The sequence below is a fragment of the Equus caballus genome, chromosome 17 (assembly GCF_041296265.1).
Source record: "Equus caballus isolate H_3958 breed thoroughbred chromosome 17, TB-T2T, whole genome shotgun sequence".
In the NCBI taxonomy this organism is placed as follows: domain Eukaryota; kingdom Metazoa; phylum Chordata; class Mammalia; order Perissodactyla; family Equidae; genus Equus; species Equus caballus.
Genome location: NC_091700.1, coordinates 88,252,735 through 88,271,696, shown reverse-complemented (window position 1 = coordinate 88,271,696; position 18,962 = coordinate 88,252,735). Strand labels below are relative to the sequence as shown.

General features: G+C 42.5%; 1 protein-coding gene across 6 annotated transcripts in view; it reads left to right on the top strand.

Moving 5' to 3' along the window:
- The window catches only part of STK24 (serine/threonine kinase 24), a 113,013-nt gene that overhangs the window by 44,554 nt on the left and 49,497 nt on the right, over window positions 1–18,962 (top strand). For 4 of the 6 annotated variants that reach the window (XM_023621753.2, XM_023621752.2, XM_014732158.3 and 1 more), the window contains exon 2: window positions 2,742–2,972. In XM_023621753.2, coding sequence (XP_023477521.1) covers window positions 2,742–2,972 — 231 coding nt within the window. Of the gene's footprint in view, window positions 1–2,741; window positions 2,973–5,585; window positions 5,736–18,962 lie in introns of those variants that run through there. The other 2 variants (XM_070239947.1, XM_070239946.1) reach the window with 1 other exon arrangement.

Sequence of the window (18,962 nt, the reverse complement as noted above, 5' to 3'; positions counted from 1 at the left end):
CCCCGGTCTCTGTTGAATTGTGTTATCTGTGGTTGTATAGCAAGTCACCCCAGAACTTTGTGGCCTAAAACAACGATTTAGTGTTTCTCATGATTTCTTAGGTTGATTGGGGGTTTTTCTGTAGGTCATGCTCATGTGCCTGTGGTCAGCTGGAGAGCTGCTGACCTGGGTCAGCTAGGACACTGGGCATCTCTCTCCATGTCTGCAGTTGGCCCAGGTGTGTGGCTAGTGCCTTGGTTCTCAAAGTGTGGTCCCCGGACCAGCAGCATCTGTATCACCTAGGCACTCTCTGACTCTTCGGCCCCACACCAGATTTACTGAATCAGAAAGTCCGGGGATGGGGCCAGGTTATCTGTAGTCTGACAAGACCTCCAGGTGATTCTGATACTTCTGAGACGTGAGAATTGCTGCTCCTCAGCATTAGGGCTCTTAGCACCTCTTCCTTACCCTTGCTACCCCATTCCTCCTCTCTCAGGTTCTCTGTTTTTCTGAATTAGGATATTCTTTGTAGTGTCTATCCTGGATTCTGTTTGTGTCGGTGTAAGGCTGGGGTTTTCTTACTGCTCAGGGGACGTTTACTGACCGTCAGTCATTGTGTGCAGGCACATGGGTGTAGAGGTAAGACATGGTCCCTGAACTTCCTCAGCTTATAGTCTGTGGGAGGTCAGCCAGTTCAGCAGGGGCAATGACAAATTCAGTTCATGTTCAGCTTGCGATGTCCAGGTAGAAAGAGATACCTAGCATGTAATTGATCCTGGGAGTTAAAACTCAAAAGGCAGGGCTGGAGCTATCAATTTGAAAGTTACTGTATACACGATCATTTAAAACTGGTTTTCCTCAAAGGTGGCTATTCATCAGAATCAGTTGGGATCTTCAAAAAATGTGGATTATGTACCCTCTCAAGCCCCGTGACTGTGAGAGTTTTTGGGAACCCTAAGTTCCCAGGTGATTCTGATCAGCCACGCTTGGGGAACATGCTCCTAAACCGTGAAACTGTGTCACAATCCTGGGGAGAAGGAGTAGGGAAGGAATAGGAGGCGCGTCTGGAACCTGGAGGGGACTGCTTCTGATTACGGCCATCATAGGGAGCGTCTGTGTGAGAGGACTTGCTGGAACCAGGGAGACTGGAAGAAGAGGAGAGTGGGGTTGTAGGGCTAGGGGACCGGAGAGTTAGGACGAGGAGGGCGCGGTTGAGGAGGATCAGGTGCAGGTCTGTATCTTGGTGGCCAGAGCTGGAGCCCGAGCCAGCCTGCAGCAGTGAGCAGTGAGGGGGCAGGCCTGGCTGCCTTTCCCGCAACTTCAGAGGAAGGAGAGTGAAGTGGGCAGGCACCCGGATGGTGAAGCACGGTGTGTTGTTTTTTTAACGGGAGAAAGCCGAGCTTATTGCCCAGGCCAGAGAGGCACAGAGAGGGCTGCATGGAAGAGGGGTTATTGAGGAAGCCACGTGCTGGATGGACTCAAAAGCCCAGCTGTTACGATTGGCCTTGAAGCCAAGGAGGGCCACCATCTCTCTCTCTCTCTCTCTCTCTCTCTCTCTCTCTCTCTCTCTCTCGCTCTCGCTCTCGCTCTCGCTCTCTCTCTCGCTCTCTCTCTCTCGCTCTCTCTCTCGCTCGCTCTCTCTCTCGCTCTCTCTCTCGCTCTCTCTCTCTCTCTCACGTCCCTTTTCCTGGTAACCCCAGGGTCTCGGCGCTTCTCCCAAAGCGCTGCCTGGAACCCCCTGCCTCACCATGGAAGGCAAGTTAGTGGTTGGTGCCTGGTGAGGCCCCAGAGCTCAGTTAGCTCACGAAGCTGCCAGAATTGCTGGAATTCTGCATCTAAGACCCCCTTACGTCCGCCTGTCCCCGGTGCCTCCTCTCCTTGTACCTGTTCCTCCGCCTTTCCTCTGCCTCCTTTTTCCATAACGTTCCAGTTCCTTTCAAGGAACACACCCCCCATACCATTTCCAGACGCCCCCTGGGCGTGACAGCTTGCTGCTTATCACAGTGTGCACACATCTCTCTAGCCGCGAAGCTGGTAGGACGGCTGTAGGAGTCCCCACAGTTGAGCTCTGTGGAACTGTCCACTGTCGTGTGTATTTTCAGCTAACCAGGCTGGTGGGAAGAACTTTTAGAAGCTGTTTCAAGGGCATGAGGTTTACATGACAAAAGAAAACATGTTGGTTATTGTTTCCTGGGATCTGGTTAAAATACTTAGGCCAAAGTAGTAGCTGTAAGTAAAGATGCATAGGACGGTATTTGTTGTACTTTAAAACGTGGCCTGTTATGAAATAATTAAGTTAGGGTGTAAGTTTTTTTGCTCTTGTATATATAGCTCGTTAACCTAAGTCTTGGTATATACAAATCTGATTTTAGAAAATTTGGAAGGGAAGGTGGGGAAAAAAGTGGAATTTTTGCTTACACAGGAGTGATTTTTCAATAAATCCATATATTATAACATATTCAAATAGGTTTTTTGATTTTTATTTACTTTACCTATACAAATGCTGGAGCCTTTCCCAGTTTTTATAATTTGGGTAATTGTTCTTGTCTGTACACTTGCTGTGTTTCATAGTCTAATGCATGCATGCAGGTGAGACTTAGAAATCTTTAATCCTGAATGTGAGGGATCCCAGTCACAAACAGCCTGATCCTTAAGGGAGGAAAGCGGATCCGTCTTTGAGAAACTGTGTATAAATACAAGGGAATAGCAGGCACAGTATGGTGAGTTACTGAAGTTTTCTTTCTTTTTCTTCTCTCCTACAGAACCTAAAAGCAGATCCAGAAGAGCTTTTTACAAAACTGGAGAAAATCGGAAAGGGCTCTTTTGGCGAGGTGTTCAAAGGCATTGACAATCGGACTCAGAAAGTGGTTGCCATAAAAATCATTGATCTGGAAGAAGCTGAAGATGAGATAGAGGACATTCAACAGGAAATCACAGTGCTGAGTCAGTGTGACAGTCCATACGTAACCAAATATTATGGATCCTATCTGAAGGTAAGGCTTAAAAATGATAACAGGATTTTCTGTGATACAGCGCTTGTCTGAGCTGCGAGCAATGTATGTGAGGGACTTCAATAAATAGCATAGCAGATTTTCAAAGGAAGGAGAACTGTCTCGACCTTTGCAATCAAAAGAACCTGGCTTTGATAGTTTTATCATCTTAAATGTCACCTATGGAAATATATTTTTGGTAAAAGTGTTTGATGTTGAAATTCCCTTTAAAACAAGAAAGAGTATTTCTGAGTGGGACATTGTCATCAAAAACACATTTCTTATGAAGTTATTATAATGATAACCATTAATCACCAAATTTTAGCATGGTTTATGATAAAAACTCAGGCCAACCTAAGAATATTAGTCTTTTGATATTTTCAGTTATCAAATGTGGCTTAATTTAATACTGTTTTTAAAAACTGCTGCTGAGAATTGATAATGTTGATTAGTAAGCTAGTTTATCTTACATTTAACTTTTAAGAATTCTAGGAAAGTAAATAATTACTTAAATAAAATGGTGGTTATAATACAACACTACAGATTGTTCTTGATCTTCACTCAGTTCTTTAAGTGGGAGAGACGAGTGTTAAAAATGATTTTCCAGTCCTACATGGGACATTTTAGATGTTGTAGGGTAACCCTGTTATACTACCAAGAAAATTGAAGACCAGCCCTTGTATTTCCAGTTCCTTGACATATGCCTGTTTTACTGAACTTAGACATGTAGTGTCTTTCCACATGGGCTTTTGGAAGTTTTAAGAATTGGTGATGGGGCTGGCCCCGTGGCCGAGTGGTTAAGTTCGCGTGCTCCGCTGCAGGCGGCCCAGTGTTTCGTTAGTTCGAATTTTGGGCGGGGGACATGGCACTGCTCATCAGACCACGCTGAGGCAGCGTCCCACATGCCACAACTAGAAGAACCCACAACGAAGAATACACAACTATGTACCGGGGGACTTTGGGGAGAAAAAGGAAAAAATAAAATCTTTAAAAAAAAAAAAAAAAAAAAAGAATTGGTGAAACAAATTCTGAAATAATTCTTGTGGAAACTAAAACTTCGTAGGTAGAAGGAACTGTTGCCTGAGGAGGGCAGCAATCAGCCTGGATAATGTCAGACTGGGCCTCCCCATCCTGGGTTCCTCCTCTGAATTCTCCCTGTTGCAGCTGGCAGCCTGCTCTGAGGTTGGAAGGGGCAGTGCAGGCTTTGATTTTCTGGACATGTGGTGGTATTAGGTTATAAGTGGAAGGATGGAAATTTTGAGAACCATCGATTCACTAAAATGAGTATTTAGAGGAAATTAAAATTGAATGGTAATCCTATTTTTTTTTCTAATTCCTAAAGGATGGCAGTATGTCATAGGTAAAATGTAGCATTTTGGAATGGAAAGAATAAGTTTTGGAGTCAGATGTTCTGGACTTGAATCTTACTTGTCTTGGTGTGTGGTCGTGAGCAAGTTTTTTCTTTTTCAACTTCCCTACTTCCTCATTTATAAAACAGAAAATTATGGTATACACCTCATTGTTGTAAAGATTAAATGGAATAAACTGTGTGAAAGTACCTGGCATGTAGTAGCTACTTAATGAGTGTTAACTTTCTTCCTTAATTGATTGAATTTATTCATATGTCATCCCTGAAATTACCGTTCGATGAAGGATGTATCCGCTGAGGTCAAAGCAAGGAGGAGGAAGTATGCCAGCAATGACAGTGAATGTTGCTGTGGGGTGCATCCAGCTTGGGTCTTGAGAGGGCAAGAGGGAAGCTCTATGAGTTTTATCATTCTCATGATCCAAGAGAGAACACATGTGACTTCCATATGGGAACGCAGAGGTCTTGATGTTAAATTTCTATTGAGAAAAGACAAACAGCTGAAGAAACTCAACTTGAACTCTGACTACTGTATCACTTAATGTGCTTTGTGAAATGACTTCAACAATAGTTCGTTTTATAGTAGATTCAGAGTTGGGTTTCATGTGGTTTATTGACGTTGTGTTTTCATGAGTTATGGTGCCTTTGGCAAAGGAAGTGTGGAAGATCTTCACATTTTTGATGATTTATCCTAGCTAATATTTAACTATGGAAATTAAGGATCAGTGGTTCAAAAATATCTTCTTCAACCTCAGCTCCTCAGCAGAGCTTTTACTGCATGCTGGAATAGATTGCTTCACCGTGGGCAAATGTGGTGTTCCCTTGACTGTACGTTTCTGGAGATTCTGTCTGGTATTTCCTGCTCTTGCCCCAGTCACTAATTCTAGAACATACGTTCCGAGTCAGCCTAACCTTGATCTAAAGTTGCCCAGTGAGTTTATTTAGTTAGCACAGTGTCAGCTGCCAGAATAAATCCGCTATATTTATAATGGCTCAAATATGGTAGAAGTTTATTTCTTGCTCACTGGTAGCCCTGATCTGGGGGCTCTTTTCCTCTAGTTATTTAGGAACCCAAGTTCCTTCTACCTTGTTGCTCCTCCTTCCATCTTCCACATCTGGCTCTGCTCAGCTGCCTTAAGCATCGTGGTGGCAAAAATGGAGGCTCCTGTGGGAAGTTTTCATGTGCCCGGGCCTAGACATAGAGAGCATTGTTTCTGGCCACAACTCAGTCACACAACCACACCCAACTCAGGAGAGGCTGGGAAATGTCACCTGATAGTGTGCCTCGTGGGAGAGGAAATGGGCTTGGTGCTCAGCGGGCCGTTTCTCTCCAAAGCCACTCGCTCTGTGAAGAAAGTGGAATAATTCATGGAATGATTTTCTCCACTGAATGTCCTCAGGTAGGGTGAAAAGTTTGATGATTTTTTTTTGAAGTGCTTTATATATTTTACTAGGCAGTGGTCCTTTAGGAAATACAGCTGCTTCAGGAATGCCAGGTATAGTATCATCATCGTGAAAATTTGCCCTTAATTTATTAACTTTTCTGTCCAATTTGACTAAAAACGTTAACCGACTGCTCTTGTTAGACAATGTTAACTAGCGTAAGTTGAGCAGGACAAGAATCCAGACCTGTGATTCTGTCTGCCTGTTCTTGTATAACAGAGTCTCATAAAATTCCTTGGCCCAGGGGGAAGACCCTCAGTGGAGAGCCATCTCGGTAGGTTTACAAAGTTTGAATTAGTATAATCCTGACTGTCAAGTAAGATACAAATTAAATTGACATGTAAGATCAGTGGGTCTTTGACACAAAGTTGAAAATAAGTGTGCTTTGTGTGGTTTTTATTGCCCTTTTAAAAACTCCCCGTAGCATTCAGAGCTAATATTTTTAGTTCTTTGAGTGGTGATGGGAGAGAGGGCCGTGGGATTTCACCTTGTGTTAAGGGACTTTTACATGGCAAGATTGGGTAAAGGGGAAATGAGCAGATACTCCTTTCTTCATTGCTGGATTAGCCTTAGAAGGCTCATAATTATGTTTGGATTTCAATCGTCTAGTCCAGAAAAGGAGATTAAGAACAATAGGTAAGTGGTCTGAATATACTGAATGTTACTGAAGATCAGGAGAGTGGAGTTAGTTTTGATTGTGTAGCTGTGATCAAATCACAGAATGGCTGTGTAGCATGTTTTTTCCCCAAGTGTTAAAAACAAAAACAATGCCAGCAATTTAGGGAGGGGCGGGAATAATACAACAGTGAAAATGTATGTTTATGTTGATGAAGCTGAGCCCTGGAAAGGTCTTGAAGATGATCACATACCAGAGAACTTCATTCGTTGTAGTTGGTGTTTAATTTTGGGGAACTTAAACCAGCTAGAATATTTAATTAACCAGAAGCCTCCGTATTCCTCCTGTTATACCTCTGGGGTTTTCTACCACAAAAATAACATCTACAAGGTCATAATGAAACCTTGTAGTGTGTTGTGTGTGCAAGTGGTTTGGGTCCGTGCAAGAGGAGAGAGAGAATTTTTTGGTTTTATTGTTTAGGCAGTGAGCACATAGTATCGTAACAGTGGACAGTATGTGGTTGCATAGGTTGCCTGGTTTCTTTTTATGAAACATTCACATGTGGTACTCATTCTCTTCAGCAGTACAAATCTCTAAGTTTTTTATTTTGTGGAGGTTGCCAGTCTATTAGAATCTCCACTGTGAGATTCACTTAGAGTTATAGCCAGGATTTTAGTCTCAGATCCTAGTACAGGTACTTAACTGTCTGGATCTTTCTCAGGCTCCTGACTTCCTCAAGGATAAAATGCAGATAATTATACCTATCTTATAGGATTATGATAAAGATTGAGAGGTAGGTAAACTGCCTGGCATGTAGGGGATTTTCAGTAAAGGGTTTTTTTTTTTTTTTTCGGTGAGGAAGATTTGCACTGAGCTAATAACATCTGTGCTGGTCTTCCTCTGTTTTGCATGTGGGACGCCTCCACAGCATGGCTGATGAGTGGAGTAGGTCTGGGCCCAGGATCTGAACCTGAGAACCTGGGCCACTGAAGTGGAGCACATGGAACTTTAATCACTAGGCTATGGGGCCTGCCCCAGTAAATGCTAATTTAAAAATTATTATTTTTTTTAAAGGGGAATGTTATCTTGCTAAGTGACTTGCAATTCACAAGTCTTAAAAACAGATTATTAGCATACTAAAAATTAGGTTTGTCAGTTTCTTTGGTGATAAATTATTTAGTATTCTCAAACATCAAGCTGGTTTAATGAAAGCAAATCAGGTGTGAACCAAAAAAAAAAACAAAACCAAAAAACCCCAAACAACAAAACTGTGTTTATCAAGCCTCCACTTGTCTTAGTCGTTTTTGGTGTAGTATCAACATTAAGAAAACATGTCCATGGTGTGAGTAGTTGTCTAATAGTGAATTCAGATCCTTGACTTACTAGTAGGTTTTTCTTCAGTTCTTGAAAAATGTTAAGGTAGTTTTACCCATCAGATTCACTAGAAAACTCGGGAAAGTCCCTTGATCAGTTTTAGAAAACGAAGTGCTCTCTGTAACTACAAATTATCCTGGTAAAGGGTTGATTGTGCTGTGTATATTACAGATACGGTACAGATATACTTTGGAGTAATTTTTTAGAGTTAGATTCTTTGGACTTCTGATTTGTGTTTTTTTCTTTCTTCCCCAAAAGGAAAAGAGGAGTCCCTGAAGAAATAGAAAACCCAATCATTTTACCCTTAGGGAAAGAAGTAATAAATATTTAATATAAATGGCCAGCATCTCTGTGAATGAGGCTGGTGTAGGTTACCATCCATCTACGGTCTGGGCTTAAGCTTCCTGTCCCAGCATAACTGTTAATAGCCGCCCCCTTGGCTTTCAGAAGCATCCTAGTTTGGACCATAGAGTAGCATCACCCTATTATGCTTTATCTCCAGAAAATAAAACAAAACAAAACTATGGTCTCTCCCTTGCCCATATTGTATTATAATTTCATGATCTTTATATCTCAGAGAAGAAACATTAGTGTAGCTACCTGATAATGAACATATCCATTAGGACACACGTCTGATTTTTACCTTCACTCACTTTTTCCCTGACTGCCCGTGGTGAATCCTGCTCGTGCATTGACCTCTGGTTTCAGACATAGTTAGAAATATAGGTGGATTGTTAGTTTTGGGAAGCATTTGGATTCAGATTTCCTATGCCTCAGGAATTCTCATGAAAGTGCATGGGTTCTTTCTCATTCGTGTCTTTCCTACTCCTAAAGACCGAGAGTTCACATTCTCATTGAGAAGGAGAAAATCAGATACAGGTGGAGAGGTGATTTGCAGCTTAGTTGAACCAGAGTCAACGGGCCAAATTTAAAGGGCCAGAGAAGGTTGGGGCTCTTCTAAGTGGAGAAGTCCCTGTGTAGCCTGAGTGTTCCCGTCGTTATGACAGAGAAAAGCATGTGACATGGGGGCCGAGCCATCTAAATGTGTACATGTACCCCTGCTGACTGCCCTGTCTGTACCCTCCCACATTGAAGGTGCCTGTGGCCATGTCTGGAGACATTTTTAGTCGTCATTACTGGGGGCGGTGCTACTGGCATCTAGTGGGTGGAGACCAGGGATGCTGCCGCATACCCTGCAGTGCCCAGGATGGCCTCCACAACGAAGGGTCACCCAGCACAGACGTCCAGAGTGCCGCTCCAGAGAACACTGCCCTGCGGAATGAACAGTGGTCCTTTGTCCCAGAATATAGGTATAATAACGGTATTTCTAGGGCTGGTGTTTGGGACTCTTGGATTATCCCAAAGGGTATTTTGGACAGAGCGTCTGAGAGACCCTGGTTATGCCTGTGTGATTTTTGTGGCCAGACCAAGTGTGAGCTTTGTGAGTGTTGTGTGTCCAAACTCAGGACATTGGTTTTACACTGCTTGGGACCTGTGCAGCCTTGTATGCCAGGCTCTGCAACCATGAAATCTCCAACAGCATTTTGGGGATTTGATGGTACCCGAAAGATGCTTCTCTGCATTGCTTTTGTTCTGACTTAAGATAAGGCAAAGGCTGGATAATTCCTTGGCACATCACGGGCCAAAGAATTTGTTCACAGTGGATGTTGTTTACCTAAATATTGACTATGACCCTTTCTTGCCTAGTGTTCATTATAAACTTGGCTTTCTCTAATAAAGCAGTAGAAAAGCGGTGCTGGACTGGGTTCTAGGGATGCTGTTCATCAAAATGAGAGGTAGCATTCCTTCACCAAAGGGAGTCTTAATGGGAAGTGTGATTCTCCATAAATGCTGTGCTTTCACTACAAAGTTGATGTTCCCAAGACGTTATTTAATACCAGGAGTTGTGCTGTGTACCTAGAGGCCCTCATCCTGCTAACTGTTGGCACGTTTTCTAGCAAACTGATGGCGACCAAGGTCAGAAGTCATTAACCTTTTTTTTTTTTTTGCTGATGAAGATTCTCCTTGAACTAACATCCTCTGCCAATCTTCCCCTTTTTGTATGTGGGCTGCTGTCACAGCATGGCTACTGATAGACAAGTGATGTAGGTCTGCGCCTGGGAACCGAACCGGGGCTGCTGAACTTAACCCCTAGGCCACTGGGGCTGGCCCTAGTAATTATCCGTTTTTAATTTTGACCTTGGTGATTAGAGTAGTGTTAATGAGTGATACAGCAAGTGAGGTGCTGAAACCTTGCTTTCTTTTTGTGTGTGTGTTTTAAGTTTGTTGTTTTTAGACATGTATGTTATTCTTGGTGCTAAAGCAGAGATCTTCCCACCATAGCCTCTCTGAGCTTTGGACTGTCTAGCCAATAAAATAGCCTATTCTGTTCTGTGAAATCAAGTGTTGGTCATTTCCTCATTGTGTTTCTTTCCCCCTTTTCCGTTTATGGACCTCAGGTGAGGAGAGTTGAGCTTTTTTCATATTTTGCAGTTCGTAGCACCATCATCACTGATCTGTGTAAGACCCTTCTCTGTTTGGATCCATTTTATTATTTTGTCCATCATCCCCACTGCCCTTCTCTTTTGTACCATAAGTTTTGATATGTCTTAGGATATGTATGTGTCCTCAATAGACAAAACGTTTTGTGTACCATGTGTGTTTATTTTTCCCTACCACATAATTATTTTTTAAATTTGCACACAGTAAAATTAACTTTTTTGGGTGTACAATTTTTACAGTTGTATGCATTTTAGCACATGTGTAGATTCTTATAACCACCACTGCACAGGATGCAGAACAACCCCAGCATCCCAGAGAATTCCTCACCACCCCCTGGCAACCATTGATCTGTTTCCTGTCCCTGTAGTTTTTTTTTTCCAGAGTGTCGTATGAATTGTGTCACACCTTTTGATACTGACTTCGTTCAGTTAGCATCGTTTCATCCGTCTTCGTTTGTTCCTTTTTATCGTTGAGTGGTATACCATTGTATGGTTGTACCAGGTTGATCTATCGAAGGGCATTTGGGTTGTTTTCAGATTTTGGCAATTATAAATAATGTTGCTATAAACATTCGTCTACAGTTTTTGTATCAACATGAGCTTTCATTTCTCTAGAATAAACGCCTAGAAGTAGGATCACTGGGTCATATAGTAAGTGTACATTTCATTTTCCCCAGTGGCTGTGTCATTTTGCATTCCCACCAGCATTTGGTATTGTTAGTATTTACAATTCACCCATTTAAAATGCACTATTCGTTCGTTTATAGTATATTCACAGAGTTGTACTGCCATCATCATGCTGAACTTTAGAAGATTTTCTTCACCCAGTAAGGAAACCCTGTACCCATTACTGGTCACTCCCCGTTTCTTCCCAACTTCCCCAGCCACAGGCAACCACCCATCTACTCTGTCTCTATAGATTTGTCTCTTCTGGACATTTCATATAAATGGAATCAAACAGTATATGGCCTTTTGTAACTGGCTTCTTTCACTTAGCATCATGTTTTCAAAGTTCATGTTGTAGCATGCATTAGTACTTCATTCTTTTTATTGCTGAATAATATTCCATTGTGTGGATATACCACATTTTATTATCCATTTGTCGGTGGAGGGACATTTGAGTTGTTTCCATATTTTGGCTATTATGAATAATACTGCTGTGAACATTTGTGTACAAGTTTTTGTGTAGACGTATGTTTTCATTTCTCTTGGGTATATACCTAGGGTTAGAATTGTTAGGTCATGTGGTAACTCTGTGTTGACCTTTTGGGGAATTGTCAGACTGTTTTCTAAAGCGCCTGCACCATTTTGCATTCCCACCAGCACTGAATGAGGGTTCCAATTTCTTCACATCCTCATTAAATTTACTATTACCTGTCTTTTTCATTATAGCCACCCTAGTGGGTGTGAAGTGGTATCTCATTGTGGTTTTGGTTTGCATTTCTCTCATGGCTGCTGATGTTGGGCCTGGTTTGTCTATTTTCTTGCCAACATCAATATAGAACTTTCCAACTTTTCTCAGTGTCATAGGTATAGTATTTTATTATGCTTATTTGCATTTCTACTATTAACGCTAAGTTTGAGCCTCCATTCATATAGTCACCCCTTAGGATTTCCTACTCTGTTGAATTGTTTGTTCTATCTTTTGTGAAGTTTTCCATTGAATTTCCTGTTTTTAGTGTTTGATATATATATTTATTCTTTATCAGTTTTAGATATCACAAGTATTTCCTTTGACTCTATTGTACTTCTTTTAACTTTGAGGTATTCTTTGTTGAAAAAAAAATCCTTAATTTTAATGTAGTTAAATCCATCAATTTTTCACCTTCTCATTTCTGTTTTTGGGATCCTGTTTAAGGAATCCACTCGTTTCCTAAGGTTAAAAATATATTTAAAATTTTTTTCTTCTCTTAGCTTTATAATTTTGCCTTTTACATTTAGATCTGTGTCTGGTGTATAGTAGGAAATAGGGATTTTAGTTTTCTCCATGCAGTGATAGGTTTCTAATTCTATTTTATAAATGATTTGTCCTTTCCCCACTCATGTATGATGTTGTACCACATACCAAAGTCTCACGTATCCAGGCCTGTTTCTGGATTTTCTGTGCTTCTCCTGGGCCAATATCATTTACAGTCTCTGTGTTTATTATTACTGTGGCTTTGTTTTAAGTCATAATATCTGGCAGGGTAACCCTCTCCACCTCTGCCTACATACGTACAAAAACTTTCGCTGTTTTGGAAAAGTGCATGAGGTCTTTGAACACCTTTATTCTTTCACATAAATTTTAGAATGAGTTTGTGCATTGTCTGTTTAAAATCCCACTGAAATTTAAAAATTGAATTTTGAGGAGTACTGACAGCTTGGGCCGTCTCATCCTTGAACATGAATGCCTGTCTTTTTGTTTGGTTCATCTTTTGTGAGCTTTAATGAGGTTTAAAAATTTTCCTCCATAAAGACCCTGTGGTTTCGTAGGGCAGTTCCTGGACAGGTGGTTTTTAGCGCTATTTTGAATGATGTATTTTCGGATTGGCTATTGCTTAGTTAAGGGAATGGTTATACTGTTTTGGCAGTCTTGATGAGCTCTTACTAGTTTTCTGTGCACGTGCTCACGTGCACAAATGGTGATAGTTTTCTGTTTTCCCTTCCATCCTTACTGCCGTCTTAGCTCTTCAGTTTTGGTCATGACCTCTAGTACTGTGTTGACCGTGCGTGTTTTGACCATGACCTCTAGTACTCTGTTGACTGTGTAGTGATAGGAAGGCTATGCCTGTCTTGTTCTTGATCTTAAAGAACATGCATCTTAAACTGTTCTTTAATAGGTATGGTGTTTGCTGTTGGGTTTGGTGTGTAGCCTTTTTTTTTAATTAAGGAAGTCTGCTTCTATTCCTAGGTAGAGGTTTTTTCTTTTCTTTCCTTTTCTTTTGAATAACAAGCAAACACACACACCATAACACACTTTTCCCTGTAATTTTTAAGATAGTTACGTGATTTTTCTGTTTCAGTGTCAATAGATGGCAATTGGCTAGAGCTAAGGTGTGCCCTTTTGGACTTCCAAGAAAGAAAATTGGCTTCGCAGAGTGAGGAGAGTCTCCTCTGGTTGATGTTGTTAGGACGACGAGGCAGTTGCCTTTATTAGCTAAGAACTTGAAGACCGTCTTCCAGGGCAGTTTGTTACATCGGGCTGCAGTTTGGCACAGTGTTCACAGATGGAACAGAAAAGTGGAAGCTGACCTTGCCTTGGACACTAGGTCGACGCAGAGGCTCCATCACCAGTTCCCTCCCTAGTATTTCCTTCCTGGTCATGGTTTAGGAAGGGTGCCGAGGCCGAGAATTTTAGTCAACTGCTCAGTTCATCGTTGAGTTGTTTACTCACACCTGTGCTGGCCGTTCTGCGCCTTCTCTGGGTCCCTGATGAGTGGAGGACTAGCCGGCTCAAAGAGACTAAACTGAAAATGCTGTGCGCTGGCTTGTGTACCGAGTTTGAGGATATGTGTGCAGTTTGTGCCAAGTTTTTGTATTTTGTGGGGCAGTGTCTTGATGGATTTGTCTCCTTCAGAGTCGTTCAGATGGTGTCCGGGAGAGGCTCTGAGTGGTCATCATTTCTGTGTGTGCAACTTGGAATTGTTTCTCCCTTTCTTGGGGACTGTCCAAGACAAACCTTGGAAGTATTTCAAGTGGCGAGAGGCTGTGTGGAGGAAGGAGGATTTGGAGGGCTGGACCTGCCATGGTGAGCCACACAGTTCTTTATATTTTTGAATTTACCGTGATACTAAATATTCTTCATACATTGGTTTTAAATTCCACTTTGGTACCTTCCCTCCCTTTGGGGCCAGGGAGGTTTGTGGGATGATGCACTTCTAGCTTGACTTGGAATAGAGGTTTGGGGATTGGGGGAAGAGGTCTACAAATTTGGTTTTGGGAAGTATCATAAAGGAGCTGGAGAAGAGATCTAGTTAGAGATGGGAGAAGACTGTCCTTACCCATCACTTTTCTGTCCTTTTCTAGCCATTCTGACCCCAAGCTCTCAGATCTGGAGACCTACCTCTGCAGATCTAGTCCTGGCTCTGAATTAAACCAGCAGTGTAGTCTCCTAGTCTTGGACCTGTGTCCTCATCTGCAAAATAAAGAGATTGGACATGTTTATCCTCTAAGTTCCCTTCAGTCTCTGGTTCAGCTTAGCTTGTCATTTAATAAACTATTTCATATGCACAGTCAGAGAAATTAGAATCATAGATTATTAGAGCAGGAAAGGACCTTGGAGGCTCCTGGCCCACACTTTTTAATCTCTGGATTAGAAAACCATGGCTCAGAGAAGTTGGTTGCTTCCATTTTTTGCTAATATCACAGGGTTGGTAGTTGAGCTGGGATTCAGGACCAGAGGTTCCTTGTTCCTGGGCCACCATGGGCTTCCCTGCCCCTGACCATTTCTCCCCGTTTCCCTTACTGGAGTCCCTTTCTCGGTGGCTTGTTCCTCTTCTACAGAGGATATTTCAGATGTCTAGTCAGTAGTTGAGCCCATTTTATGTGAGCTAAGCCATTCAGTCCTGAGGAAGGAGGGCCTTACCGTTGCTTAATTAGGCACTGCCCCTTTCCCCCCTTGTCTGTGGGCAGATGAAAGGGCCATTTTTCCTGGAAGAGTTTTCTTCTGCAGGTGATTGATCCGTCTTCAGGAATGTGATCGGTGGGTCGTCTGGGGAGCTTAAAAATACCTGAGGGTTAGCCCCACTTCAGGATCTGATTTCTTTGTTCTCAGCTGTGGCCTAGACAGTGGGAGTTTTAAAAGCTCCCCAGGTGATTCTAATGTGAGGTCGAGGGTGAAAACCACTGATCTGTAGGATCACCTTGAGAGAAAGAGCGTCAGCAGATCCCAGCACACATGAGATGATTACCACTAAGGATGCTTTCAGTGTTAAAGAAGATACCAACTCAGAAGGTTTAAACAAAAGGTTGCATGTTTCCTTATGCAGCAGAAGTTCCGGAAGAAGGCAGCTTCAGGTGTAGAACACTGGGTGGTCAACAGCGTCATCGAGGGTCCGGGTTCCGTCCTTCTTTTCATGTGGCAGTCCTCAGGGTCTTGGTTTTGCCTGTGCGCAGATAAAAAGGCCATTTTTTTCTGGAAGAGTTTTCTTCTTCACGTACGGAAACCTGTCTCAGAAGCCTCCCCACTTTCTGCCAAGACTCCCATTTTGGTTGTGGTCCTGTAGCTTTCTTTGTCAGCGCCTCCATCCTTGTTCCTCACCTGTGCGTGGTTCTGTGGTTGCCTATAGAACAATCGGGCAGAGATGACATTCCTTCTCCTCGGAGCTGTCCAGTTATTTGGGACACTTGCTCTCTGCAGGGCTGAGATCTTCCTGACAGTTTGTGTTTGTTTCCTCTTCCCCGTCACGGGCAGGTCCTCAGTGGTAACGTTGCTTTTTCGTCTGCCAGTATCACCCCTTTGGGCCATGAAGGGTTGACGCATGCAGAGTGAGTTCCTGGGTATTTTAGAAGGGGGCGAAGCGGTTGAGGTGTTTGCCTTTTGGAAACCTATGAGACCTAAAGGTTTGCTCGGTGTGTTTGAGAGTTCTTTTGTCCCTGTTGTGATGATTCATCTTTAGAGAAGTAAATTAATTTGTAGATGACTTTTCCTCCTCTTTGGATAGCTGAAACATATATTTAAATCAAACTTTTTAAAGCAGAAATATTCTCCCTCATAAAACTCTTTATCAGTAGATTGTTCTTTGTATGCTTGATGTACAGATAACTGTACACAGAATATTCTGATTTCTTTTGTTTACGTTATTGCAGTGGCAAGGATCAAATATCTTCAGTCATTTCTTTGTCTGAAGGAAAGAGGACTTAAAAAAACTGTGAGATGATATACAGTAGAACATACACAAATAGCTTTGCTAACTGTGCAATTAGTTGGAAAGTATTGATATTTTAGCATGAGGTGGCTTTTGGCTTACTGCAGATTGAATTGCTAAAAGCAATTTATGCAACCTGTTAAGTAGACCAAGCACTGTTACACTGGATTAGGTACTTAACTTAGTTTACTGAATTTTGATGATTTTTTGGTTGACTTAGTATGAGATTGGCTTTCTGGTTACGTGCTTCAGTTGGATCTGATGACTTCCCTGTCATTGTAAATGGAGTCAGTGGAGATAGGGCAGTGGCACGGTTGATTATAGACAGCAGCTAATCACCTACATTTTTCATTTACAACAAGCCTTTTCTCTTGCTCTAGCTAAAGCTGGTGTTAGAGTGGCACATGGATCTTAGAGTCATTGGTCACAAACAGGTGTGATGAAGTGGAGTTGGCTTGTATTGAAATGTTTGGTAGAAAACATTGGTTCTTTAAAAGTAACAATTGGATTTCTGAGTCTTCTTTGAGAAGGAAATGCTGTTATATTCACTTTCTGCGCTGAGGTTTAGCATCAAGACTTCTTGCCTTCCTCTCGTCTCCTTTGTCTAGGTGGAGCTATATTTCTGGATACTTTTCTTTTTAAAAGTTGAGATCCATTCAGCGGCTGACAGACTTGTCCCAAGAGGAAAGGGGGCATAAATATGCCAAATGCAAAACCACAATGATTTCTTTGATTGCAGGGACCTTTGGGCCAGCTTGCAGTAAGAACTTGCCTTTAGAAGATCCTTTGGTTCCCTTCAGTGTCTCCCTCTCCTCAAAGGGATGGCAGCCCGATGGACAGTGGGCACATGACCCTGACCTCGACAGACTTCCACGGAGGTAAGCTGCTCTGTCAGTGCCGCCCAGACAGACGTACGCCTTCCTCATTGGTCCCGAGCCCTGCCTCCACCCACACCTCGTGTGCATGTGGTCAGAGGATCAGAGGCTTCTTTTCTTGCTTCCAGCCAAGGCCAGGGTTCTCCCACATTAGGTAACAAATAGCCCTTCCTCCACGGGGCTTAGCGATGAGTGGAGTATATAGAACAGCGGTGGCAGCTTTCTCCTGGTTGAGGATGGGAATTTTCCCAAGATGGTGATCTTGAACTCATGGTCAACTCTTTTATGGCTTTGTGTCTGTCTCTCACTGCACAGTGGGCTTCATTCTGGCCACTGTGAGCTACTATTGCCATTTGGGGACAAGTTGCAGAATCTATTTCCCTTCTCAATTGTATTGAGAGAGACTGTTGACAGGGTTGCTATCAACTCCTGTGGAGGGTACCTCTATCTGAGTCTGGTGCTAGTGTGTGCAAATTTCAGAGACCAGCTCTGAATTGCTAGAAGGTATTGCTCCAAATCTTGACCCAGGGAAGGCATGGTGGACCAGAAATCTGCATTTCCCTAGAAAATGGATTGCAACCCTGGACAAGCTTGCTTGTTGTTGGCAGAGATTCTGCTTTCTCTTGCTGTATTGCTTTCTTCAGGAATAGATATATCAGAATAAGTTAGTGTGTTTCCTCGCAAATTTTTGTTGTTGTTTAGTAGTTTTTGTCTTTAGAGATTACATTGCAGGGTTGAAGAGGAGATATTTTAATTTTTCTCCTTGGGAAAATCTGCTGAGAGTGAAGTTTCACTTTAACTGTTTTGATGTAAAATGTTGGAAGTTTAAGTATGGCTGCTGAAATTGATTTTAACCCAAGTATCATTTTTGACTTTCTTAGTAGACCTTGAATCTCTCTTTTTGACTCTAACGAGAAGGGTGAGTCTGTTTGGGTGTTGCAGGACTTGCTGGCCGTTGTCGGTTTGAGAAGTCGCAGTGGTTTGCATGCCTGTGTTCTGGAGCACAGGATGGGCTGTGCTGAGTCGGGGCTGCGCAGTTCGCTTTCTGCTGGCTGCAGGCAGTGGGCTTCACGCAGTTTTAGTGAGGGGCAGTCAGGAACCTCACGTGAACATTTCTTTTATGACAACGTCTACATATTTTAGAAGAAGGAAAACTCTTCCTTAGTCACCTTTTTTTGGTCTTTTATTCTAAGTCATTAAGATTCTCTTTCTGACTGTTGTCAGCATCTCCTCTCTAAGCTCACGGGCACGCTTAACGAGCTGTGCTGTTGTAAGGTGAGGCTCTGGCTGGTGTGGAATGTATTAGGAAGATTATCTCCTGCTTCTTACATGTCCTCCTCCTCTTCAGGTCTCCCGCTGTTGTGTTTGCTTTCTAAGAGGCTCGTTCAGCCATCTGCAGTCCCTTGCTCTTTCCTGTATGGACTGCGTGAACAAGGCGGCAGCAGCTTTAATGAAAGGTAGCCATGCAAATGGTGAACTTCCATGTGATAGCAGCAGGTTATGAACTCAGGGTTATTAAGGGAATTTAATTCTAGCTTCACTTCTTGGTTTAATAATGTACTAAGTTTGACATTACTTTTTCTGGTTTTAATCAAGTTTCTGTCTCCATTTTCTATCTGGGATATTAGAACTGGTCCCTTGGAGTAGCTATCACAAGAGTGGCCCTTTCTTAGTATCTCACTGTCTGCTTTCTTCGTTGAGTGAATAATTATGGGGTCCCTTCGACCCTCTACTGGATGCACCACAAGTGTGCAGAGTTGTGTCCATCTTTGAGTGTTTTTAAAAAGCCCCCTCTTGGTAAGTTGGGATCTGTTTGGCAGTTGGGTTTAGAACTGGAGGTCCCAGAGCACATTTAACTAGTGTTGGCTTGTACCATACTGAAAAAAATGCATGGAAGCTATTTCCAGTATATTCAATATGACGTGTATGTGTGAGCCCTTAATTACCTGGGGTCTGAGTGTCTTTCCCTACA